The sequence below is a fragment of the Nymphaea colorata genome, chromosome 13, assembly GCF_008831285.2.
Source record: "Nymphaea colorata isolate Beijing-Zhang1983 chromosome 13, ASM883128v2, whole genome shotgun sequence".
Taxonomy (NCBI): domain Eukaryota; kingdom Viridiplantae; phylum Streptophyta; class Magnoliopsida; order Nymphaeales; family Nymphaeaceae; genus Nymphaea; species Nymphaea colorata.
Window position 1 is genome coordinate 15094103 of NC_045150.1, and position 27403 is coordinate 15121505.

General features: G+C 40.3%; 1 protein-coding gene across 1 annotated transcript; it reads right to left on the reverse strand.

The window, feature by feature from the left end:
* Positions 1-1094: 1094 nt before the first annotated feature.
* On the reverse strand, positions 1095-13124 carry LOC116266825 (replication factor C subunit 3). Its single transcript, XM_031648227.2, has 9 exons — positions 12905-13124; positions 12570-12786; positions 5496-5575; positions 5254-5413; positions 4916-4997; positions 4073-4202; positions 3896-3959; positions 3720-3788; positions 1095-1674 (listed from the first exon to the last, which is right to left on the reverse strand). Exons 1-9 carry the CDS (start codon positions 13098-13100, stop codon positions 1575-1577), a joined length of 1098 nt encoding a protein of 365 aa, XP_031504087.1. The 5' UTR covers positions 13101-13124; the 3' UTR covers positions 1095-1574.
* Between the last annotated feature and the right edge of the window lie 14279 nt (positions 13125-27403).

Genomic DNA, 27403 nt, shown 5'->3' on the forward strand with positions numbered 1-27403 from the left:
CGTTCAAGATGAATTAGGGTGGATGCAGAGAGATCCCCCAGTGTATATGCGAGAGAACTCCAGATCACTGTGGACGGAAGAGACAAATACCAGCCCTCTTCTTGGTAAGGTCTTTAGAAACTTGGATGGGATGGCAAGCATCAGAAGTTGGGTGGCGAAGATCGCTGACCCAACTCATAACTTCCCTCTGTTGGAAGCCAAAATCGTTAATGGTAAGAGAAGGTTGGTCATCCTCCAGTCTGCTTCTCAAGCCATGTTTAATCCCTTCCAGTATCATGCAATTGCCGCGTTAGCGAGAGATGCTGGTCGAGATCGTTTGGATTACTTACATTTTTGAAGCTTTGAGCAAAATGTGGAGCTCTACAAGGATATTGGACTTTTATCAATGGGAAATTCATCCTTCAACCAGGCGCATGGAAATATGGTGGCGGCAGCCTACAAATGAACTAAAGGTGACTAGCTTAAGGATCTGGGTTTGTCTCCCAGACCTCTTTCATTTGAAATGTGGAGTTCGTGCCTTCTCGATCTTTAGCTTCCATCATTGGGAAGACCTGTAGATGTGGATCATTTCACTGGCGGGGCGGAGAGACTGGGATATGCAACGACCGCTAGGTTTCATCTCAATCAGCGAAGTTGAGTTCGAAGTGGCGGAGGTGCGAAGAGTTGCCTAGGCCATCGGGATTGAGTCGAAGGTGCGGTACTGCGCCTCCTGTGGCTCAACGAGCCACTTTCTCGTCATCATGTGACATAGTGAAGAGAATGATTCAAAAGGAAAGTGAATGGAGCATCGGTTAAGATGTCGAAGAGAAGGACTCGAACTCAGCAAACCAGTCGAAACATCGACGAAACGGAGAATAGGTTTCAGACCCTCAAGGAAGACGAGCTTTCGGTACAGCTTGCTCAATCGGCGTGCACATCGTTTAAGAAAAATGGGAACGCACCAAACCCAAGATTTACAAAATCTCCAAATGCTGCGTATGCGGGCTGTCAATTGGATGGGTTTTGTATCAGTTGTTTTCAGGCAGAAGCAGACAATTCAATACTGTGAATTAGAAAAAAAGGGCAATACGAGACCATTTACAGGAGTAACAAAAAAAAAAAAAAACAATGCGCATGCAGGCTGTCAATTGGATGGGTTTTGTATCAGCTGTTTTCAGGCAGAGGCAGACAATTCAATACTGTGATTTAGAAAAAAAACGGCAATACGAGACCATTTACAGGAGTAACAAAAAAAAAAAGACAAAATGGGGAAAAACTATGACAAACAAGGTTTAACTAGCAAAAATTAGGGAACAAAGGATTTACACGGAAACCGTATACAACGATTCACATTGCAGATAAAAAAAAACATCTAAACTCAAACGCAGCTTTGGGAAGTCATCTACCATTTAAGGAGCGAATAGATTTTTGGAATCTAAGCAGGAGTGATCTGCTTGCTTCATGTTCCCTTTACTCCACTGAAGCATATGCCCCTCAGAATAGCCTGAGCTTCATCTTAGAATTGATAAAAGCTACATAAGAAGAACTTAAACAAAAGGCAGCATTTAAACCTTGCACGATACCCAAAGTGACTTCTATTTTGCAGCTGCAACCATTGCACTTCTTGCATGTGTAAAAGAACTGATAAGGGAACCAAGCTGCAGCTTATCATTGCATCCAAAACTCAACCTATATCTGCATCAAATCATTAAATTTTCCATCACAAATCAAGCAAAAGTGTATAAGAATAAACTTTTCCTTCACAAACTAAGTATAAAGTAATAAATGAGCCAACACCGAATGGCAAATATTTTGCCATCTTGTCAAGAGAAGTTTCCTATGCCCCAGCTTTTAGAGTGTGGAGGTTGTACCTTATGTACCTATATCTGTATCTATAAGAAAGATGTATGCCGTACTTCTCTCTCTCTCCCTCTCTATCTATCCCTGTCTCAGCTGCTTGTGCCATCCCTCTCTAAAGATTTCAACCCCACTCGTTGCACACCGACAAGCGAGGAAGTTCATTACAAACAAAACTCACCTTCCCATCTTAATGTCTTAATATTAGTCTTTCCCTTGTCTGCAGCATCACCACATCAGGGCTTTTTTACAAACATATAAGAAGCTAGTGGAAAAATACCTCAATTTACTTATATTTTTCCAAGGCATAAGATATCACCAGAAAACAGATGAAGTGGTACACAAGAATATCTACAAAATTACAAATTGGAGAAACTGAACAAAGGAGATCCAATCCAAGAAATGCTTTGACTTCCCCACCATGCAATGACAAGCACTTGAAGAAATTATTACACTGATCCATCAGTATCCTCTGCCTCCTTCTGTACACCAATCCCATATGCAGTGTTATTTGTATCGCATGACATGGGCCCAAATCATGCATAGGTTCGAGAAACCTATGCGAGATGCCTGCGATACACGTGTGTATCATAGGCATACCCGTATCGTGCGACATGGAGCCTGTATCATACGCTAGGGTGATATGGCCCCTATCTCACATGGACAAAATGAAAAAAGGGGCGAGACCCATTCTTTCGTGCTTCTTTTTAAAATAGGTCCTGCCTTCGGCTTCTTAAACATCTCTAAGAGCCACGGAAGGGGGAGGTTTTACTAGTTTTCTAAAAAATCGACCATATGTTGGTGAAAATCTTCCATTTGAAGGCATTGAAACAATTAATGAAGAAAACGAGGATGAATATGAAGATGATGAAGATTATCGTTGATTGATGATAAACATGATATTTGGCACTTGACAGTGAACAATTTATATGTTGTGAACTTGTTATATAATCTAAAACGTTTTAAACTTGTGATAGATGTTTATTATGTTATTTTGAATCTAGGATTTCTCATTTCTGAATGTGTTGTTGATCTATTATCATGGCTTATGAATGATTATGAATCATGAATGTTCTTTATGTGAGATGAGATTTTTATATGGAACACTTTTTTTCTTTTTATTGAATTTTTCTCTATTTTTTGAATTAAAGAATTAATTTTATGATACGCTATGCTACATTTTCATTACATTACGACACACCGTATAGGTCGGCCTGACCGATATTGCGTATATGTTGGCTTGACTAATAAGCGTTATGATATACCTTTTACAACATTGTCCATATGTCTCTAAATCAGCCACCACAGAAAATAGACGTAATTTTCACTAAATAACTAGAATTTCTTATTCTACAACCAAATTGCTAAAATAATGAGACAAAACTGCATAACCCTGTCCAGCCTCTAGTCTAGTCACACCATGTTCAGAAGCTGGAAAATAGGCACATTTTAAACTGCTTTTTCTCACATTTTTACAAGGGATGCAGGTTCTAGCTGCATCAAAATGCCATCACTTGGCCACTTTGAGCAGTCCACCAAGAGCCATCAACCAAGAAAAGTCCATAGAAAGGCCCTACTGGCTGGATCCTGGTCTCAATCCAATCACTGTGGTTCAGTTTCATGGTGGTACCTCATTCTCAATGTACAAGTGAAATCACTAGAAGAAATAAAACCTACCCATGAATCTCCAGGCACATATGAGAATTCATTAATTTCCAACCACCTTACTTTAAGAGTCTAAATAAGTATAAAACATATGAGTTTCAAATGAAAGTCGAGATGCATGTCATTCTCATCATAAACAACTCAGACCCACAAAATTAAGGACATGACTCAGCCATCAAAGACAAATCAAAAGGAAAAAAATGGCAGATAATACATACTCGATATCTGCTAGATCATTGATCAATTGTACTCGTACATCTGATGGCATTTTTATCTTAAAAATAAACCTGTGGACAAGGGGAGGAAAACAAAGGAACAAAATTGAAGCAACGAAAAGGAAAGATGCAAATCATGGCACTGCTAACTGATAAATTTTCCGATGAATTTTACTTACACGGTCACCTCTCTCACAATATCTATCAATGCCAAGCCTTTCTTGGTTTTAAGTTCAGATATACCTAGAGAAAAGCTAAGAATACAACTAATAAAATTTGTCATATATAATAAAAGTTACAAATTTTACATGTATAGAGGAAAGTCAAAGAAAAAAAAAATTAAAATGTGAGGATACGTCTAAAAGAGGCTGCAAATGCTTCATTTAGAAGCCAAAAGCAAATCTGCTCAATGTCTTTAGGCATTGGATTCCCAGTACACAAGTAAACAGCATCCTCAGTAATACGCGGAGAAGCCATGTGCGTGGACTACAAGAAAAGCAGATTAACCATTAGAATTTAGAACAAACACAAGGATGCACCAGCTTACCAGCGGGGAATAATGAACACACAACAACACTTGCAATAATAGAAGTAAATGCAATGGCACGATCCCATATCATGTGATATTCTCTGCCTCCTAGTTATCTCACAAAATGGATTTCCATAAGGGAGGATGCAATTTGGTATGAATATGACCTTAATTCTCCTTCACAGTATATCAATCACTTGTTTTAGATCCTGATTCAGATGGCTTTGACTTTAATTTTATCAAGGTTCTTTCTCATCCAATATACAAACCTAAATAATTAGCTTCTCTCTGGTGTCAGTTGAATCATCTCGGCTTACAACTTCAAGCTAAGCTAACTCGCCAGCCAAAAGGAAGATAAGCTAGAAGAATCTATAGTCCTTATCTGATTATTGGCTCAAAAACATTGGCAGGACAAGCTCGGTCTACATAAGGATCACGAGGCATCAAGAAGGAACCAAACTGGTGATGTCCCATTCTACCAGACTGATATTATTACTACGATGAGTTCATATATGCAGCGAAACAGTATCACCATGCAGTCAGTGATAAAATGGCCAAGTTTTCCAATGAAGTGCTCTCAGAAAGAACATGCGAACAGTTCAAACCACTTTCCTGTTATTCTCGTAAGCAAAAGAAGTTGAAAGAACATGATCTAGAAAGATATTAGAACCTGTAAAATGTTCAAAGCCTTTCTCATATCACCGTTGCTCAACCTCACAATCGCAGCCAAGCCACTATCTGTTACATCAATCCTGCCCAACAATCAGAAGCCACTAAGAAAAAATTAGAAAATCACACATACAAACACGAAAGGCAAATAAATGAGGTGGATAACATTGTTCCCTGTATAATTCTTGCTAAACAAGAAAACTACTGGAGGCTGCAGCTTTTGGCATTATCAATTTCAGAAGGAACAGTGCAAATGGTATGTAAAGTATTTCTTACTAGAACAGAGAAAAGTTCTGTTAGGAAGATCTATGGCAGTTATTCAATTGAGAAATTACCTACCCCTCCGCTTTTATAATGAACTGTACACGTTCTGTAATATGAGCAGCATTAAGAGGAGCAAAACGAAACCGTGTACACCGGGATTGTAATGCTGGGATAATCTTGTTAACATGATTACAGATAAGAGCAAATCTAGTGCTTTTTGTGTACTTCTCAATCACTACAGACAACAGAAGTAACAAGGAAGCTGTTAGCATGATAATTAAAGAGAGCATAAAGGCAAGAACATGAACAAGTTTTACCTCTTCGCAGTGCAAATTGTGCATCCTTTGTCATAGCATCAGCCTCGTCTAAGAGTACCAGCTTCACAGAGGATTTTGAACTAGAGAAGAAAATGTGTCGTTAGTGAGAACATGAGTTATCACATGAAAAATATGCAAAACGAGATAGAATATACTTAGTGCTATAACCCAAAATGTAGCAGTTAGGTAGAGACATGGTCAGGCTGATAACTCATTACTTACAAGTTAAAAGACAATTGGAAGGATACAAGGGTACAATAAAATCCAACTGCAAACACCAAAAAATTCCAAGGTCCGGCTGTCTAATCCAGTGTTGTAAAACATGGAACATAATCCATCAAAATTGCATCCAAAGTTAGATACATATGTAATGGAAAGAATTAAAAAAATGGAAAAAATTCTCCCAATGGAAAAACATAACTTGCTTAAACCTAACAAAATAACAAGAATGTGCTACATAAAACATGCCACCTTCATTTGCAGTGTTGATAGATCGTATGTTTCGGGTCCGGATCCATACCCGACCCGTCTTGTAGCCCGTGTTGGACACTACTTAAGTCATGTAACCCCATAATCTAAGGAGAGAGAGAGTCTGGCTGCCCACTAGCACCCTCGTGTTGAGGGTTTTCTACGTTACATCATGATTGTTGTTCCTCTTCCTCTCCTTGTTCGTATTTTTACATGGTATCAGAGCCGTGAAGTTCCGGCATTAACATGTTGGAGGAGGCGCCCTGCACTGTTTATCGTCCGACGGAGTCACTGCTCATCGCCGCTGTCCGACGCCAAGACGTCCGCCGTCTGCCACCGTCCGCCCTCCCGTCGTCTGTCCTCCTGTGCTCGGCGAGCGCCTCCAAGCGCCGCCCTCTGCTCTTGCGTCGCCAAGGGCTTCTGCGCTGCTCTCTGCTCCCGCCGCCATTTTTCTGCTCCCGCTGCCGCCAAGCGCCTCACGCTCCGCCCTTCTGCCGACACCGCCGTCTTCCACGCTGCAGTTGCTCCCTGCCCTTGTTGCTCTCTTCGTTGTGTGAGTCTGTCATTATAGCAGCCTCTTCTTCCTCGTCGATGGTCAGTCAAACTGAAATCGGAACTGTGAGACCCGAGAACGTTCCTGTGCAGGTTATTACTTTTCGCCTCACAAAGGAGAACTATTTCTCGTGGTCGCCGGCTATGACTATGGGGATTGCTGGCCGTGGTCGGATGGCCTATATCGACAGGAGCAACCCTGAACCAGCAAGAACAAGTGGTGTGTGGCCCACTTGGTTCCTTGAGGACAATCAAGTAAAAACGTGGATTGTCAACTCTGTCTCCGCTGAGATTCAGCCTCTTATCCTTCGGAAGAAGACTGCACGGGACATGTGAGTGGTCCTTGAGCAAATGTATGGCCAGAAGAAGACGACCATTCGCACTTATCAAGTAATGAAAACTGTTTATAACCTCCGCCAAGGGACCTCTTCTGTTGCAGAATACTATGGGGCGTTGAAAGCCAAGTGAGAAGAACTTGACTATCACTCTGATATTCCATGGCACTGTCCCCAAGATCAGGCACTTCACATTGCCCAGGTATGGGAAAACAGAGTGTTCCTCTTTCTAGCTGGCTTAAATGATGAGTTTGAAGGTGTTCGGAGCCAGATTCTGAATTCTGGAGAGGTGTCTAGTATTGAAGATGTATACTCGGTTGTTGAAGCAGAAGAACAGAGAAGGCTGGTCATCAATGAAAGCCAGAGGGATCCTGGTCTCTCTCATGAGAGATCAGCCCTTGTGAGCCGTGGACCTGGAGGCTTGGCTAGACCCCCTCGCCGATGCACACACTGCAAGAAGACGGGTCACACCGTCGATTACTGTTGGGATCTCCATCCAGACAAGAAAGAAAATAGAGGAAGGTCTTCTAGTGGGAAGACACCTGTGCCTGAGGCGCCCAAATCCAGTGGGGAAAAACTCTCTATTTCGGCTGATCAGCTTCGTGAACTAAGGGCTTATTTGAGCAGGATCGATGTCAACAAGATCGAGATATCAGAGGAAACTAAAACTAATCATGCTCTTGCAGTTATTGGCGATAAAGGTAACTCTTCTGTGGGGGAATGGATTGTCGATAGTGGTGCTACTCATCACATGACAGGTAATCCAAAATTGTTTCATGAGTATATGTTGTCCTCGGGAAGGGAACGTGTTTCTCTTGCAGATAAGAGAAGAGAAGATTGTCTTCAGTCCTTTATGTACTGGCATGAACGTTTTGGACATTTACCTTTTGGGATTTTGAAACATTTGTTTCCAGACTTGTGTTCCTCCTTTGATTTGTCTTCCATTTCTTGTGATGTTTGTCAGTTTGCCTAACATGTGAGGGCTTCATACCCTCTTTCTACTAGTTGTGTTAATAAAGCTTTTTCCCTGATTCACTCTGATATATGGGGACCTTTGGGAATTCATACCCGTCAAGGTTTTCAATATTTTATCACTTTCATTGATGATTTCTCTCGTGCTACATTTGTGTACCTGTTAAAAGACCGCAGTGAGGTTCCTCGTATCATCGAGACATTCATTCTTCTTGTGCATACCCAATATGGTGCGAATGTTAAAACTTTCCGGTCCGATAATGCCCGTGAATACATGTGTCAGTCTGTTGAGGAGTTTCTTAGACAAAGGGGGATTGTTCATGAGACATCTTGTAGTTACACCCCCCCTCAAAATGGAGTAGCTGAAAGGAAAAATCGTCAAATTCTTAATGTCACCAGGGCTCTTTTGTTTCAGAGAAATCTTCCTAAACACTATTGGGGTGATGCAGTTCTTACTAGTGCCTATCTTATTAACCGCATGCCCAGTCGTGTTTTGAATGGTAGGACTCCCCACTCGTTACTTCCTGGCAGTCGTCCACCATTCCTACTTCCTCCTCGTGTTTTTGGTTGTGTATGTTTTATCCATGATCACAGTCCAAATGTCAAGAAACTTGATCCTAGGTCTATCAAAGGTGTCTTTGTTGGATACTCTCCTACGCAAAAAGGATACAAATGTATTGATCCTATTACTGGTCGAGTTTATGTTACGAGGGATGTTACCTTCTTGGAACATGCCTCTTACTTTGGTGAGAATCCTCTTCAGGGGGAGCAGTCTGTGGGCAGGGAAGAGTATTCTCAGAAACAGGAACTTCAGTTTACAGATTTTTTGGACTACAAGAAAGCAGAATCGCTTACTGCTGTTGATGTGCCTGAGAAGGAGGAAAGGTGTGACACTAGCATTAAGAAGGAAGGCCCTCGGTTGTTTGGACAGTTCTACTCTAGACGAGGTACTCGGACAAAGATGATGCCTTGTGATGCTAGATCTACTTTCAATCCCAATGCTACTTCTTCCCTGGATGAACCAAATCCTACCGTGGAGACTGTGGAGACTCATGACGAGGTTGAAAAGAATAATGAAAATCTTTCCATTGTCCTGAGAAAGGGTGTCAGGTCATGTACTCAACACCCCATTGGTAATTTTGTATCTTATTCCAAACTTGAAAAAGATTACAAGTGTTTTGTTTCTACTCTTTCTTTGGCTGTGATCCCCAGGACTGTTGCTGAAGCTCAAAGTGACTCCAAGTGGGCTGATGCAATGAAAGAAGAAATAGATGCCCTGAGAAGAAATATGACATGGGAAGTGAAGATTCCTGAAGCCGCTCACTTAGTTGGATCCAAATGGGTGTATACCATCAAGTACAAACCAGATGGGAGTGTTGAAAGATATAAAACTCGACTTGTGGCCAAGGGATTTAGCCAGAAATATGGAATTGATTACTGGAAACCTTTGCTCCTGTTGCGAAAATGAAGACAGTGAGAGTGGTTATATCCCTAGCTGTGATGAAGGAGTGGAAGATGTATCAACTAGATGTTAAGAATGCATTCCTCAATGGTGACCTCGAAGAAGAAGTATATATGCACATGCCTGCAGGATATGAAGAACCAGAAAAATGTTGTAAGCTAAAAAAGGCCTTATATGGCCTTAAGCAATCGCCCAGAGCGTGGTTCGAACGACTGAGAAGAGTGATGATACGTCATGGATACAAACAAGGAAATGGAGATCACACTCTGTTTGTGAAGAAGAAAGAGAGCAGGGTTACTTTCCTGCTGGTCTACGTAGATGACATGATTGTCACAGGAGATGATGAGGAGGAGATTATCAAGCTAAAAGGGTTACTGGCTACAGAATTCGATCTCAAAGATCTTGACAAGCTAAGGTATTTTCTTGGTATGGAGGAAGCTAAGGTATTTTCTTGGTATGGAGGTTGCTAGGTCTAGCACTGGCCTTGTATTAAACCAAAGGAAATACACATTACATCTGCTGGAAGAAACTGGTAAATTGGGATGTAGTATTGGGATGTAGACCTACTCCTACCCCATTTGACACTGGGCACAAGTTGAGTCTTAGAGATGGAGAGCCTCTCTGTGAAGAAGACAAGGGAAGATATCAACATCTGGTTGGGAAGTTGATTTATCTTACCCTCACGAGACCTGATATCACCTTTGCGGTGAATGTTTTGAGTCAATTCATGCATGCACCAACCGATGCACATCTAAAGGTTGTGGACAGAGTACTATGCTACCTGAAGAAAAATCCTGGCAAGGGACTCCTGTATGTGAAACAAGAGACTGTGGAAATCGAGGGCTATTCTGATGCGGATTGGGCAGGTTGTGGTGATACCAGACGATCTACTACAGGGTACTGTGTCTACTTGGGAGGAAACCTTGTTGTATGGAGAAGCAAGAGACAGGATGTTTGCTCTAGATCTAGTGCAGAGGCAGAATATAGGGCAGTTGCTATGGGAGTGTCAGAATTACTATGGTTGAAGATATTGGTGACTGACATTGGAATAAAGATTGAAGGACCTATGAAGATGTATTGTGATAACAAGTCTGCAATCAACTTAGCCAACAATCCTGTTCTTCACCACAGAACAAAGCATGTTGAAATTGATCGTCACTTCATTCGGGAAAGAATTGATGCGAAAGAGTTGATCTTACCTTACATGAAGTCTGAAGACCAAACTGCTGATGTTCTGACGAAAGCTCTTCCTTCAGCTTCATTTGAGAGGAATGTATCCAAGTTGGGCATGTTTGATATGTATGCCCAACTTGAGGGGGAGTGTTGATAGATCGTATGTTTCAGGTCCGGATCCATACCCGACCCATCTTGTCGCCCGTGTTGGGCACTACTTAAGTCATGTAACCCTAATCCTTATGAGTTAATGATAATCTAAAGAGAGAGAGCCTGGCTGCTAGTGGGCACCGACTCCTCCTCATTCGTGGTTTTTTCTCCCTCGTGTTGAGGGTTTTCCACGTTACATCGTGATCGTTGTTCCTCTTCCTCTCCTTGTTCGTATTTCTACATGCAGTATCTAAAATTGACCAGGAAAATTACTCTCAATAGTCAATACTTAGATGTGCATCAAAATAAAATAAGTTTTACTGTGTATGACTCTTTCTGGAGTCTTTAAAAAAAATAATAGCCATACAACTTGAGTTTTTAAATTCTGGAGGATGAATATAGGCTCTTGAAAAAACTGTGAAAGGAAATTTACATTAAATGCACAAAAAATCCTTTTATAATGAGCTTAATATTTAAGGCATAAGAAATTTAGGTAAAAGTTAAAAGAAAGGAAATCTTTTGCATTACTTTTTATGTTTCGAAGAGGTAATGCAAGACATACCTCGTATTCAACCATAAAATTGGGTATAGAGGTGTGTCTTAAGTTACATCCAATATGATATAGTTATACCCATGAAAGTAATTTTAGGAATGCATCTTATCATTTTCTAATAATTACATTACATAACACAACTGTTCTATAATATAAAACGTTTGTGCAACACACTCTAATCCATCTGAATGAATGATTATCAAAAACATGGCCTGAGCCAGATACTTCAGGTTATGTCCAAATATCATCAACAAAGAGCAAATGATTTCCTCATTAAATTAAAAAAAGGAAAATCTAGAGAGAAAGTGTGAGAACGAACAAAAACAAGATAAGGTGAAACAGACAAATCATGAAACTAACAGTTAAAGACTATAAAAAAAGCCTAACATCACAGTTCCTGCAGATTGAACAAAAATAAACTAAGAGCAACAGTAAAGCATAAACATGGCTGAGGTTGCAGCTGAAAGCTGCAAGGAATTAAGTTGATCAAATCTAAGCTAAGACTCCAGGTAGCCGAGCGTCTATCATGAAACTAAGGAAACCACCATATGCGTGGACAGTTTTATCATACTAATTTTGGGTTACGTGATCAATCGTGTAGACAACAAGGTAGAGAAAGGCCAACGGGCTTAAGGCTCGCAGTTAATCGCTTCAAAGTTTTGACACCGCAAGAAAGGGCTCTGGTTCCAACCAAAGTTTGGCAAGAGTACTTTTTCATGATCAACTCTAGATCTCATCCGTTGTTCAATAGAAAAAATCAGAATGCTCCATAATATCAAGACTACTCAAGAGTGAACGGAAAAAAAAAAACAACATTTCGTTTTCTAAACCAGAAATCAAGAATAACGTGCACAGACTAATGCATAATCGACTTTAGATGCAAACTAGAATCTTGTATAATTTGACGAAAAAGTGCGCACTATGTTTCAAGTATTTCAGACCCTAACTTAGAACTCCGTCTGGGGTGGCAACAAACACAAGGAGAAGCACGTCTGCAGCAGCTTTAGCATGGTGACTTTCGGTGGAGACTTTCATTATACCGAACATTTTCAATACCTTCCTTCTACTTCGAAAACTAAAAAGATACAGAGCATCGCCAATGCCGGCTCGGGCAAAGCAAGCAACCTGTCCTCCCAAAAGAATGCGCTAACAAGGACACTATGGTATCTAAATGCATACAAAAGGCATCAAAGACAGGGAGAATCACGTCTGCAGCAGCTCCAGCATGGACACTTACATTATACCAAACATTTTCAATGCATTCCTACTAATTTTCGGAAACTAAAAGGATACAGAGCATGCCCAATGACCGCTCGGCCAAAGCAAGCAAACTGTCGTCCAGGAATGCACTAACAAGGATACTATGATATCTAAATGCACACCTACAAATGGAGAGAGAGAGGATTCACCTGAAACTGAAGCTCTGAGTGCTAGCAAAGTCCTGAATCTGCTGGCGGACAACGTCAATCCCTCTATCGTCGGACGCGTTGAGCTCAAGAATCATGTTCTGGTACTGGGAACCGTAGATCTTTCGAGCAACGGCAAGGATTGTAGAGGTTTTACCTGTCCCCGGCGGCCCGTAGAGTAGCAGGTGGGGAAGCTTGTTCTCGCTCGTCAGCCGATCGACTTCCCCCCCGAAGCACCACAAAGACACCCGACCACAAACATCACTCCAATAGCCCAGGAGGGAAAAGACGAAGAAGAAGAAGAAGTACAAAGGGAATAAGAGAATAAGAGCCCTTACTAGTGTCGACGATGTCGCGATGGGCAGCAACATCAGCGAGAGATTGGGGACGGTACTTCTCCACCCAAGGCGTGTCCTTGTGCAGAGGAAGGCCGGCGGGCACGACCACGGCCTTGCCCTTCTCCATCGGTGCGGCGGACTTCGGCTGAGGCTCGGGTTCCTCCACTTCCATGGCAGACTCCCCATTTCCCGCCATCTCTCTCCCTCCCTCGCTCAAGCACTCCCTCCCCAACTTTATATAAAGGGTGCACTAGTGGACCCGGGTCCATGCGAACCGATTCTGTCGACAAAGGGATGTCAGTGTTTCCAGTCAAGCAATTGGATCCAGTAAGAAATTTCACATCCCATTGGCAATCGGATGCAGACAGTAGTTAAGATTTTTCTCACCGAATCTTACCAAATATCTGGTTTTTATAGATATCCAGCTCGCTGTAAAATTCCCATACAGTTTTGTGTTTTTGGTATTCATATGTGGATCTGGTTTGGAATCAAATTGAACAACAACGTAAAAGATCCATATAATAATTGCCACATCGAATCCAAATCGGATCCATAACCTACAACTGGTTTCAAGATTCGCATGGTTCACGTTTGGTTAAGTGACATAAAATATGTGCTTACTCAATAATTTAACAATTTACATCTTAATTTTCTTATCATAATAAACTGAGAGACAAGATATGAAGGACGGAGACAGGAAGCTTTGGGCCTCTGGTGAGGGGGCCATCAGCCATGGCAGGGGGCCGCCAACACTGAGGACCCTTTCCCAGTTTCCCTAACGATGAGACTCGGAAGTTGGGCATCCGGAAATGGTGGGATGCGATGGATAAAGTCAAGGGTTTCGATAACGGAAGACATTCTTTAAGGTAAGGCAATGTGAATTGAAGACCTGTATCGCCGCCAGGTCTCAGTTTTAGCTTGTTTTACGTGAAATTTCAAACATAAGTTCTTATTAACAAAAGCAATGTAAACACGGCTTTTAGTACAAAAACATGGTCGAATGCATGAAAAATGAAATGAAGATATGATGCATTTCAGGTATCATCAACCATCTTCCAGGAGCCGGAGTGGATGTGGACAGGACTCTCAGTTATATTCACCAGATTACCGACTGAGCCTTCAATACAAATTTGGTAAGTGTAAACAAAATTTCAAACTATAATGGTAACAAGAATAGAAAAGTCAACATATAACAATCATTTTGCATTCATCTACCAAAAAGAAGTTTGCATTTACAACCAGCCCTTTCCTCATACAAAGAGAACGTATTTGTTCCTTTACATGCCACGTAAAAAAAAAAAAAAAAAAGACTGCAAAATCGTTAATCTATCGAAACCAAGGAGATGAAACTCAGATGGCGGTAAGTGTGCCGGAGCCCTACCCAGCATCCTACCACGTTCCATTAAAAAGGGGAAATGCATAAACCATGGGTCCATGAGTCATCATGACCCAGTGAGTAGTTCACAGACGAACATAGCTTCAAACACACATAACACAATCTAAACAAGGAACGGACACACTATGCAGAAGAATGCAAGTATAACATGAACAAGCTTGTATTATGCTATCGACCTTCATAATCTCTCATTGGCAGAAACCTTGTTATCTTAGGTTACCTTATGATTTCATTTAGTTATTATATTAGCACAAGAACAATTCACTTGTCCATATGGAATTGTCATCTTTGAAAGGTACATTCCCTTGGCATAAGACCCATTCACCACTAACTTCTAAACTCCAAGGACTGTCAGGATGACTCATATTCATCCATCACTAGTTTTTAGACTCCAAGGAATATTAAGAGGTTTTCACATTCATATACCTCTAATTCAGGGAAGTGTTAAGAGGCATAATACCGGTATATCTTTAGTTTTTATGCTTCCAAGGAATATTATAAGGTTTATCAATCATTCACCTCCAATTTTAGACTGCAGAGGAATGTTAGGAGGTTTAATCAACTTCCAATTGTTGTTGCTATTTAAAATTCTCATTTCTCTTATTATACATTTACTCTCTAACATGATAATTGCTGCTGAAATATGTAACTTGGAAAATTAAAATAACTTCTTTCATAATCATCTTTCTGATGTAACTTATATGTATAACAAGGTAACTTCACCAATTAAGGTTGATTATAAATAATCAAGAATTATAGTAAGTCAATCATATGATTTAACAATTTCATAATGAGCAATAGGTTTAGTTACACTAAATCTACTCGCTTAGATATTCAACTCAACTCTATCCATGAGAACCTATTGCAATCTTTAATTCCTCTTCCTTAGCAGTGAACTACAACTCAAATAGTATAAGAAGTTCCATCAACTCAGGAATAGATTCCTCTTATGTAATGACTTGCTAATTATCCACAGGAGGACTTATACATAATAAATATTCTAATTATACAAGATCTGCTACCAACATTCAACTTCATAAATCAAATCATCAATTTAGAAATTTAAGATCACTAGATAGAACCAATTATTTTAATATTCTGCTCAACAAAAATAAGCTTTTCTACTCAATAGGATGTTTGGGCATGTCTTCGCCTATGCCTGCATGCGCCGATCCACCTATACATGTCAACCTTGTAAGTTTAACACAAATTTTACCTTGAGAATTCTCTCTCAAGTCTACAAATCTATACCATCTTTCTTTTGAACTTTTATAATCCATTTAACCATTCTAACTTTATAAACTTTCAGGAGCCTTAATCTCGTGAGTTAAAGAATGCCCTTATTCGCTCCATTCCCACACGAAATCAGATTTTAATAAGGTATTGTTCTATTATATCTCATCCACCATAAATAAGAAGAAAATTGATTCTAATGAAGATTCCCCAAATGTAACAACCCTTTCACAAGACATAAGTATCATTCCAACATGCTAAAATCATATTTTCCCTCCTAATTAACTCTATGTTCCCAATTCACGTAATTCAGCCTCAATTAAGATGCTCCAAAAAGCACATTTACCCTTAAAACATTCTTTTACATAATAAAGTCATACTACCAATAGGAAATTGAAATCAAAACCGTCATCATTATTAATTATTATTTTCTAATTAATTCACACAAATTTAGAATTAAACCCTCTAATTTTCTAAACATATAAGTTTTTTTATAATTAAAGAAAATAACACAAACCATAAATCCTAAATGCTCTACTTATGCTTAATACAATAGAAATTTTCTGTCACAATCTATAAGCCACTCAATCTAATAAGATGATTAACAAGAAAAATCAAAGAAAATTAAAAAGGAATGAAGAGAAAATTTTGTATTACCAAATTCAACCCCAAACTCTCTCTCTCTCTCTCTCTCTCCCCACTCCTTGTGTTCTCTCTCCTTCTCCCTTTCCTTCCTCACGTTTTCCCTCTTCCCCACTCTCGGTGTCTCATGAAATGGGAAGAGAAAAGGGCAAAGGTGTTTGAAATCCCCAATTTCTAAAATAAAAAAAGTTTCAAAATCGACCCATTCTTTACAATATCAGTTAAAGCAACTTTTTTTTCCACTTTGGTTCAACTATCTTCTCTATTGAGATTGACCACCAATAGAATGGGTCATTGCTCAAGTTAGAGCAGCCATTTTCTACATTTCCTCCAAGAAGATGATTGTACGCTGTTGGATAGTGGCCCTAAGCCCTACCCTTCTCATCTCGTAACTATGAGGGGGCCCACTCACAGTTAAGAGATCAACATGAAAACTGTTTTCAAATGAACATCTTATTTGATAAACAAAGATTAACATTACCTTTTTTTACTTCTCCACTAATCTCTCACTCGCCCAACCGCTAGCTGGGTTTTGCGACAGTACCATCCAGGAGGAGTTCATCTTCATGGTGAAATACTGTTAGGGTGTCGCCTTGTAGCTGCCAAAAATGACACCAAAGACTGCACTCCTGCACAAGATCTCTTGGAGTGGGACGCTAAGACGGCTATTTTCTACCCAGTTGGACAGCAATCCCAGCCAAATGAAGCCCGTAGGTGAGAGATACAAGAAGGGTTTTCCCAAAACCGGGTCTCAACCTACTACAAGAGCTGGTGTTTGCAAGGCTTTACAAGTGCGAACGTTTACTAAATATCACTCAGCTCACTCCCATGCATTCCGTCCACACACATAAATCCTGCTATACAATCCCTAGTGCGTGTAACCCATCACCAAGTGCTCAAAGAAGGTCAAAGTAGCTCGGATTCGTGTATAGCTTTGGAGGGAACCCTGCCGGCCTGGCTAAAAGGCAAGAAGGCAAGCTGAAATCAAATAACTCCCACCCCGCAGCTATAGGGTGTCTTAGAGCTCACCTGCCGGAGCTAGTCCGGCGACGCCACCAAGGAAGAAAGTCCACAGCACGAGCTGTTCCTTGGTATCCAGCAAAATCCTCTCTCCTCGGCATTGATTGCTCTCGGCTACAATCGGGCAGTGCTGCCGCAGGTCCTTGATTAGCACAAGAGGAGCAAATAGTTACTGTTTGACAAGTTACTATGGGAGAGAGAAGGGTATGCACTTCACTACCGTCCAGTTTGCCCCAAATTGATTAACGTTTTGGGGGAAGCGGGCGCTGGTATGGCGCCGGCGGATGCCCTTCCTTCTCTCTGCCACAACCGGTTCATGGCTACCGCCAGCAGCTTTCCCTTCGCTTGCTGCAATGGCTGTCGCTTGAAGAACACAGCAAGTCACTGTTTGGTAGAATGACAAAGGATGAACCTCAGTAGTGGAGATCGTCACCGTGTGACTGATTGAACCCCAGTCAAGTGTTGATCCAGGGGAGGCAATGTAAATCAGTCCCAATCTTGAGAATGCAAACACTTCAAGAGATACACTCTTGAAGATCCCAACACCTTCAATAGGTAAATGCACAACCAAACCTCAAACTTGAGGAGAAGATAAATATATTAATCTCAAGAGAAGAGAATACAAGCGAGGCCTAAAAGCCTTAACAAAACAAGGGACAACAGTCCCTTATTTATAGTACAATGTAAGGGAAAGAAGAAGGAGGAGTTGGCTGTTGGGCCAGCTCCAACGGCTAGAAATCTAGCCGTTGGAAGCTGGCCCAACAGCTAGTTCCCCTTTGCAAAATAAGAAAAAGTAAAAATAGAAAAAGAAAAGAAATAAAAAAGGTACATAAAAAAGAAAAAGAAACAAATAAAATAAAATACATAAACACCTATGCATACATATATTCATATGTACAAATCATACATGAAACTAGATGTATGACATTATATATGAAATATACATATGTATACTTACATAATGTCTAATCTTTAAATTCTAACGCCCCCCCTCAAACTTACGGTGTGATCACCGAAAGTTTGCCAAGAAGAAACTGAAATCGTGCTGAAGCAAGTGCCTTGGTGAAGAAATCTCCAAGTTGAAATTCGGAAGGGACAAAGGACATATCGATTGTTCGGCTAAGATATTCTTCTCTCACATAGTGACAATCCATTTCAATATGCTTTGTCCTTTCATGAAAAGTATGATTGCTAGCAATGTAGATGGCACTTTTATTGTCACAACAGAGCTTGGTTGTTTCATTTAAGTCAATTCCAATGTCCTTCAATAAGCTTTTTAACCATACAATCTCCATGGTGGTGGTGGCCATGGCTCGATACTCTGCTTCAGTTGATGATAGAGAGACCTTATTTTGTTTTTTGCACCTCCACGAAATAAGAGAGTCACCTAGAAAAACACAAAAACTGGTGGTGGAATGCCTATTATTAGGATCTCCACCCCAATCAGCATCAGTATAGGCAATCATATTCAAGTTTGATGAGGAGGATAGAAAAAGTCCTTTAGTGATTGTGTGTTTGGCATATCGAACAATCCTCAATGCGGCTCCCATGTGTACAGAAGTGGGTCTTTGTTGAAACTGACTTATGACATGTACAGCATGTGATATGTCAGGCCTTGCGATGGATAAATATGTGAGAGCTCCAACCAATTGACGAAATGGAGTGGGATTTTCTAGAATTTCTCCATCATCAATCTTCATCTTTACTCCTAAGGCTTCAGGAGTGTCCACCACTTTGTCATCAGTGATTCTTGATCTGTTTATAATGTCATTATCAAACTTCATTTGTGAAAGTAAGTATCATTTTCTACTATAAGCTACTTCAATACCAAGAAAATTCATTTCAAATTCATTCTTTAGAAAATCCTTTACCTGCATAATTCCGTTGGCATCATTACCTGTAATAATCATATCATCTACATATAAAAGTAACACAATTATACCTACAACAGTATTTTTAACAAACATAGCAGTGTCAGAATAGCATGATTTAAAACCTTGTTTAAACATAACATTGTTAAACATGTCAAACCAAGCTTTTGGAGCTTGTTTCAAGCCATATAATGCCTTTCTAAGATAAAGAACTTTTCGTTGAGGTAAATCAAGCCCAGGGGGTGAATCCATGTATACCTCCTCATTTAAGTATCCATTCAAAAATGCATTTTTGACATCCAATTGATATATTGACCATTGTTTAATGGAAGCAATGGCAATAAGAGCTCTAACAGAGGTCATACGAGCAACAGGGGCGAAAGTTTCTTCGTAATCAATCACATATTCTTGAGCATATCCTTTGGCAACAAGTCTAGCTTTATACCTTTCAAGTGATCCATCACTTCTAGTCTTGACTTTGTATACCCACCTACATCCTATTGTCCTATAAGAAGAGACACAATGTCCCAAGTTTTATTGTCTTCAAGGGCTCTGAGTTCACTGTTCATTGCTTCAATCCAATGTGGGTTAGTTTTGGCTTCAAAGGTTCAACATGAGAGTGAATAGCTAATAAGCAAGTTCTATGTTTTGGGGAAAAAGACTCGTAGAAGACAAATTTTTGAGGTAGATGAAAAACTCTTTGAGATCTCCTAAGAGTAGGTTGAGACTCTTGGATGTTTTGTTGAGACCTTCTCTTATAAACTATAACTTCTCTTGGTGGAGATCTAAAAGGAGTACTCTCAACCTCATTTAGAGCATCATCATGTGAAGAAGGCAAAACATCATCATGTGAAGAAGGCAAAACATCATCATCATCATCATCATTATCATCATCATCATCATTTATCCATAAAAAAGAATAGTCATCTTCATGCTTGGTTTTATTTTCATTAAAGCCATTTTCTTCTTCTAAAAATATCACATTTCTTGAAACATACACTTTATCTTTTTCAATATCATAGCATCTATATCTTTTTTGAGTTTCAGAATAGCCAATAAAGACACATTGAATAGCCCTATATGAAAGTTTGTCATTTAAAATGAAACATTTGCAACCAAAGACTTTGAAACTTTTATAAATTGGCTTCAAATTAAAAAGTTTTTGAAAAGGTGAAATATTTTCTAAAACTTTAGAGGGCATTCTATTAATCAAGTAAATGGATGTTAGAATCACTTCAGCCCAAAAAATTTTTGGAACATTTTTTGATATAATAAGAGCTCTTGTTGTTTCAAGAATATGTCTATGTTTTCTTTCGGCAACTCCATTTTGTTGAGGGGTTTTGGGACAAGACTTTTGGTGTATAACTCCTTTTTCCTTTAGGAATTCTTCAAATTCATTGGAAATGAATTCTCCCCCGGAATCACTTCTAAAAATTTTAAGTTTTGCATCAAATTGAGTTTTGATCATGTTGTAAAAGTTTTTAAAATTCATAAAGACTTCCGATTTACGTTTAAGAAAGTAAACCCAAGCATATCGAGAGTAATCATCCACAAAAATGACATAATAAAGCAAACCACCTTTAGACATAATAGGAGCGGGACCCCATACATCCGAATGCACTAATTCAAAAGGTGCCTTTGCAACAAAATTTCTATTTCCAAAAGGTAAAGCCTTAATTTTGGCTTTAATACAATCATCACAATAGATCATTTCTTTACATTTCTCTTTCAAAAAATGGATCCAAGACATTTTTCCTAAACTTGAATGCCCAAGTCTTTGATGCCAAACTTGAATGTCACTCTTCTTGACTACATTGCAAGTAGGGTTGGAAAGATCCAAAAAATCAAGATCATTTTTCCTAGAACCTTCCCCAATCGTCTTCTTGGAAAGATGGTCCTGTATCAAAAATTTATTTTGTGAGAAGATAATATCACATCCATGATTTGTTATTTGAGAAACCGACAAGAGATTTAAGTTAAGTTTGAGAATAAATCTAACTTTTGGTATTTTAAAAACTTTTGAATTAAAATTTTGATCAATATTCCCAACACATTTGATTTCAAGAGGAGTTCCATCGGTGGTTTTAACAAATGGGCAAGTTTCTTCCTTAGTGCATTCGGTAAGTAAAGAACTACAAGGGGTCATATGAAATGAAGCTCCGGAATCAAGAATCCAAGAGTAATTACTTGATGATGTAGATGCCACCGTTGCTCCGGAGATTGGAGAAGTCCCTCCTCCTTTGAAAAGCGGTTGAAGAGCATCAATAAGCTTTGGTTGGAGGGCACTTACAAGTTTGTCTAGGTCAAATCGATTGTTTTCTTCATACATTGCCCCAGCCACACTTGTCTTTTTATCAAATCTCCTCAATTTAGGACATCTAAGTTTAGTATGTCCTTCTTCTTGACAATGGAAACATATGATCTTCTTGTTGCCAATATTGTTATGCTCATAGTTTCGATTAAAGTAAGGAGACCTATAAGTTCTCATATGAGCACCGGGTCTTGAGGTAGCAAGAACACTCTCACTTTTATCTTTGGAAAAATTGAGTCTATTCTCCTCCATTTGAAGTTCCTTTATGGCTTCATTCATAGATATAGATGGCACTTTATGCCTATGGAGCAAGGAAGTTTTGACTCCATCATATTTCGATCTAAGACCAAGAATGAATTTATAAAATTTCTCCCTTTGGATTTGTTTTTCTCTAACACCAATGTCTCTTGGATCATACCATTCGGGTTCAAATAGAGCAAGTTTGTCCCATAATTGCTCCATTTCTCCAACGTATTCTTTAATAGACTTATCCCCTTGTTGGAGACTTGCAATCTTCATTTGAAGATTGCACATGTAGGCCACATCCTTCATAGTGTGGGTTTTCTTGAGGAATTCCCAAGCTTCATCAGCAAAATTATGTTTTGCTATTTGGCCCATGGTTGTAGTATCAACACAAGCAATAATCCAAGTGATAATCTTGTGGTGTCCTATCTTCCACTCTTCCCATTTTTTCTCATATTCATTCATAACCTTGTCTTTTTCAACTCCATCTAGTTCTTGGGCTTTACCATCTATGGTCTTGGTGAGGACTAATTGAGGCTCACCTTTAGACCCATCAACAAGTCCCCATAAGCCTTTACTTCTAATAAAATGTTCCATAGTTTTTGCCCAAGAAACATAATTTGATGAAGTTAATTTAGGAAGAAGAGTAGAAGAAGTTCTTTCATCCATAATGTGTACCTTGTAAAGGAGAAGTTGAGGTAGTGCTAGGATGAAAAACAACCACACAAAATGAAGCTTTTGACGCGTCAAAGACTGCCACAATCTTCACCACCAAGGGAGCTTTATCCTGTCATAAATATCACCAAAAGAGGCCAGTAAAATAACAACACCTTCTTGTGTCAACTCAAAGCAGCAATATATCGAACACTTGGAGTGCTTCACGGCTCCAACGGAACAGAAATACCGGGGATCTTCAAGCTTGAAAGACAGCAAGACCAAGAGCCAAAACCTTGCTCTGATACCATGTAAATCAGTCCCAATCTTGAGAATGCAAACACTTCAAGAAATACACTCTTGAAGATCCCAACACCTTCAATAGGTAAATGCACAACCAAACCACAAACTTGAGGAGAAGATAAATATATTCATCTCAAGAGGAGAACACAACTGAGGCCTAAAAGCCTTAACAAAACAAGGGACAATAGTCCCTTATTTATAGTACAATGTAAGGGAGAGAAGAAGGAGGAGTTGGCTGTTGGGCCAGTTCCAACGGCTAGAAATCTAGCCGTTGGAAGCTGGCCCAACAGCTAGCTCCCCTTTACAAAACAAGAAAAAGTAAAAATAGAAAAAGAAAAGAAATAAAAAAGGTACATAAAAAAAGAAAAAGAAACAAATAAAATAAAATACATAAACACCTATGCATACATAGATATTCATATATACAAATCATACATGAAACTAGATGTATGACAGTATATATGAAATATACATATGTATACTTACATAATGTCTAATCTTTAAATTCTAACAGGCAATTGCCGGAAGCGCCGGCGAACGCTGCGATCTCCACACAATGCAGCTGCAGTCCCACGACTTGGCCAAGCTCCCTGCTCCTGAACAGCCGCAGGATTCTCCCAAAACAATGAGCAGAGAAGTCACTACTGATTACAATAAGTTAGGCAATTTAATCAACAAATACGTCACCAGAGATAGTAAAGAACCCCAGGAGATTTCGGAATTGGGGCGTGGCAACTGCCGGTAGCACCGGCGAGCGCATATTCTCCATCTTCAGGTCCAGTGCAGCGCTCGTCCTCTTCTTCAGCACTCCTCTCGGATAGGTTCAGCATCCAAAACATAACAACATCAAATCCAAACAATGTAATAGAAATGAAATGCTCAGAAGCTAGGGTCATCACTGATGAATTTAAGAGAGCTAAACTTTGATTCACATCGAAAGAATCCCTAACTCCTCTTTATATAGACTAGAGGAGAGGGATAAGTTACAAGAAAGTCATTAAAAAGAAACATTATTACACAAGTGCCCTCTCAAGCCTAATACTGAGTATAAACACGTCTTAACACTCCCCCTCAAGTTGGAGCGTATATGTCAAACAAGCTCAACTTGGAACAACAACTTTGGAATGGTCCTCTTGCAAGAGCTTTAGTAAAAATATCAGCAGTTTGCCCTGTAGTTGAAATATGGGAGGTACTTACAAACCCCTTTTGAATCATGTCTCTGGTATAGTGACAATCTACTTCAACATGCTTGGTTCTCTCATGGAAAGCAGGATTATTAGCAATAAACAGAGCAGCTTTGTTATCACCTAACAATTGCATAGGAAGAGGCACTTCCACAGTAAGCCACATAACTTCAGCAGTAGCCTGAGCCATAGCTCTATACTCAGATTCTGCACTTGATCTGGCAACCACTGTCTGCTTCTTACTCTTCCATGTGACCAAGTTGGATCCAATAAACACACAAAACCCAGTAGTGGATTTTCTGTCAAGGTGACATCCCGCATAATCAGCATCAACATACACAGATATAGTGAGAGATGTACCATTTTGAAAGAAGAGTCCCATTCTTGGTGAATTTTTTAGATACCTGAGAATCATCATGGCAGCATCCCAATGGACTTTCTTGGGCTTATCCATAAATTGACTCACTCTGCTGACAGCATAGGCAATATCAGGTCGAGTAACAGTGATATATAGGAGCTTCCCAACAATCCCTCTATATTGTCTAACATCAACATCTTCAGTATCATCATCATACAAGCGAGTATTGATGTCCATGGGTGTAGAGGCAGGTCGACATCCTAGCATACCTGTCTCTTGCAAAACATCAGTAACGTATTTCCTTTGGCACATGATAAGACCCTTCTGATTTCTGGCAAACTCAATACCTAAGAAATAGCGTAGCTCACCAAGATCCTTGGTGACAAAGTGTCGTCCAAGGACGCCCTTGATGTTGGAAATCCCCTGAATATCATCCCCTGTAACAATGATATCATCAACATAGACAAGAACTATCACTGTACCTGTAGAAGTTTTCTTGACAAAAAGGGAATGATCAGCCGAAGAACGTCTGAAGCCCTCATTCTCAATATTCTCTGATAATTTTTGGAACCAAGCTCGAGGACTTTGTTTCAGACCATAAATTGCCTTTCTCAATCTACACACTTTCTGACACTCCCCCTCAGCAACAAACCCTGGTGGTTGCTGCATATACACTTCTTCATGTAGGTCACCATACAGAAAGGCATTTTTGACATCAAGCTGTGATAGAGACCAATTCTTGCTGACGGCAACAGCGAGAAGAACCCGTAAAGAAGCATGTCGTGCCACAGGAGAGAAGGTATCATAATAATCAACCCCATAAGTCTGAGTATAGCCTTTAGCAACCAGGCGAGCCTTATATCTCTCAATGCTGCCATCTGCTCTGTATTTAACAGTAAATACCCATCGACAACCAACAATAGCTGCATCAGATGAAGGAGTAACTAGTGTCCAGGTGCCTCTAGACTGAAGGGCATCCATCTCTTCTTGCATAGCTGCGGCCCATTTGGGATCAGAAAGAGCGTCCATGGGAGTCTGTGGAAGAGCTACAGCCGACAGTCCCTTGACAAACTGTCGGTAAGTAGGAGTGAGTCTAGCCATGGACAAATGACCAGAGAGAGGATGCAAAGTGCAACTGCGTTTGCATTTCCTTTGAGCAATGGGCATATCAAGTTCATTAATATGAGGACCAAGAGCATGCTCTGGAGAGTCCCCTGTGTCATCATCACATAAAGAATGGTCAGCAGGATTTGTGTGTTCAGGAAGTACCTTGGGCATGCTGGGTGAAGGCACAGGAGCACAGGGGGCAGGTTGAACAGGTTTAGTGCGACGTTGGTAGATAGCCCCAAAACGCGAAGCAACGGGTTGTGGATAACTCATGAGAGGTAAAGGAATGTGGACTTCATCACTAAATTCAGGCACCCTTAATTGAGTTCCATTTGGAGAGAAATAAGAGGTGGACTCAAAAAATGTAACATCAGCACTCACATAATATCGACGAGTAGAAGGATCATAACAACGATATCCCTTTTGAGTGCGGGAATAACCAACAAAGATCGTTTTGATAGCCCGAGGGGATAACTTATCTCTCCCAGGACCAAGCAACTGAACAAAGGCAACACATCCAAAAATACGAGGTGCAACAGAAAACAATTTTCTGTCAGGAAAAAGAACAGAGAAAGGAATAAGATCTCCCAACACAGATGACGGCATGCGAACAGCATCTCCCCAATAAGAATGGGGAACATGGCTGTGTATGATAATGGTTCTGGCGACATCAAGAATATGGCGGTGTTTTCTCTCAGCAACCCCGTTTTGTTGAGAGGTATAGGCACAAGAAGTTTGGTGAATGATACCCTTATCCCTGAAAAATTGTTTTAAAGAGGAAGCACAGAACTCAAGAGCATTGTCAGAGCACACAATCTTGACACAAGTATCAAACTGAGTCAGAATTTCATTGATAAAATTTTTGATTACATGACCCGCTTCAGATTTGTGTTTCATAAGAAAAACCCAACTAACACGACTGTAATCATCAACAGCAACAAGATAATACCGATGACCCTGAAGGTCAGGAGTACGACTCGGGCCCCAAACATCAAAATGAAGTAACTCAAACAAAGAGTGGCTGCTTCTACTGGACCGCGGAGGAAAGGATGACCGATGGTGTTTGCCTAACTGACAAGACTCACATTGAAAAAACGACTTATGAGACAGCTGAGGGAGAACATGCAGCAGTTTCTGAAACGGGAGATGTCCAAAACGTAAATGCCAAGTATAAGCCGAGGATGAGGACGACCCCGACGAGGTAGATCCAGCAAAGGGAAAGGAATGCACTAGCCTGTAGAGACCTCCCTGTTCACAGCCACTGCCAATCACCCTGCCCGTCAGTATATCCTGAAACACAAGAGAGGAAGAGTCAAATATAGCACGACAATTTAATTCTCTGGTAATCTGACTGATAGAAAGTAGGCTATGGGGGAATTCTGGTGCATGAAGAACGTGCTGCAGCGGCAATGATGAAGTAAGTTGGACCTCTCCATGTCCAACAACTGGTGAATATTTTCCATCTGCTAGAATAACCGAATGACCCGGTGGAGTAGGGACGTAAGAGGTGAATTGCGTCTTATCCCCACAGAGATGTGTCGATGCACCAGAATCAATAAGCCAATCTGTAGTGTCAGGAGCAGAGCAGACTGTACAGGCAGAATACATACCAGATGAAGAAGCACTCACAGCGGTAGGAACAGTAGAAGTGGTCGGACCAGGGGCTTGATGGGCGCTGTCGCCAATCAAGTGCCTCAACTGAGAGAGAATGTCATCTACATGCAGCTCACTGGAGGAGGCAGTGTGCTGAGGCTTAGGCTGCTCAGAAGAATCAGTAGATACAGTCTGATTTGCAAAAGCTGGACGACCATGTTTCTGCCAACACTTATCCACAGTATGACCAATGCGGTGACAAAACTGACATACAGGGCGTGAAGGGGTATTGCCACGGCCACGGCCCCCTCGTCCTCTGGCAAAAAAGGGTCCACCTCTGCCACGAGTAGCAAGCATAGCAAAAGTGGTATCAGGAACAGTCGATGCAGAGATCGAAATTCTGCTGAGCCTACTGTAAGCCTCATCAATAGGAGGAATCGAGAGACTAGTAAGCATTTGGTTCTTTGCGGATTCATAAACAGAGTCTAAACCAGAAAGAAAGACTCCTACCATAAGCATATCTCTGTATGCCTTTTGTTGTTCACACTTGCATGCGGGAAAGTAGCTATTCAGTCTCTCAAACA

What these genes read in the sequence shown, in the direction of transcription:
- LOC116266825 (XM_031648227.2), bottom strand. Translation starts at nt 13,100, where the DNA reads ATGGCGGGAAATGGGGAGTCTGCCATGGAAGTGGAGGAACCCGAGCCT. An exon ending in TCGCGACATCGTCGACACTA is followed by an intron (nt 12,787 to 12,904) that starts GTAAGGGCTCTT and finishes TCGGGGGGGAAG; the next exon opens with TCGATCGGCTGACGAGCGAG. An exon ending in AATGATCTAGCAGATATCGA is followed by an intron (nt 1,675 to 3,719) that starts GTATGTATTATC and finishes GATTTGATGCAG; the next exon opens with ATATAGGTTGAGTTTTGGAT.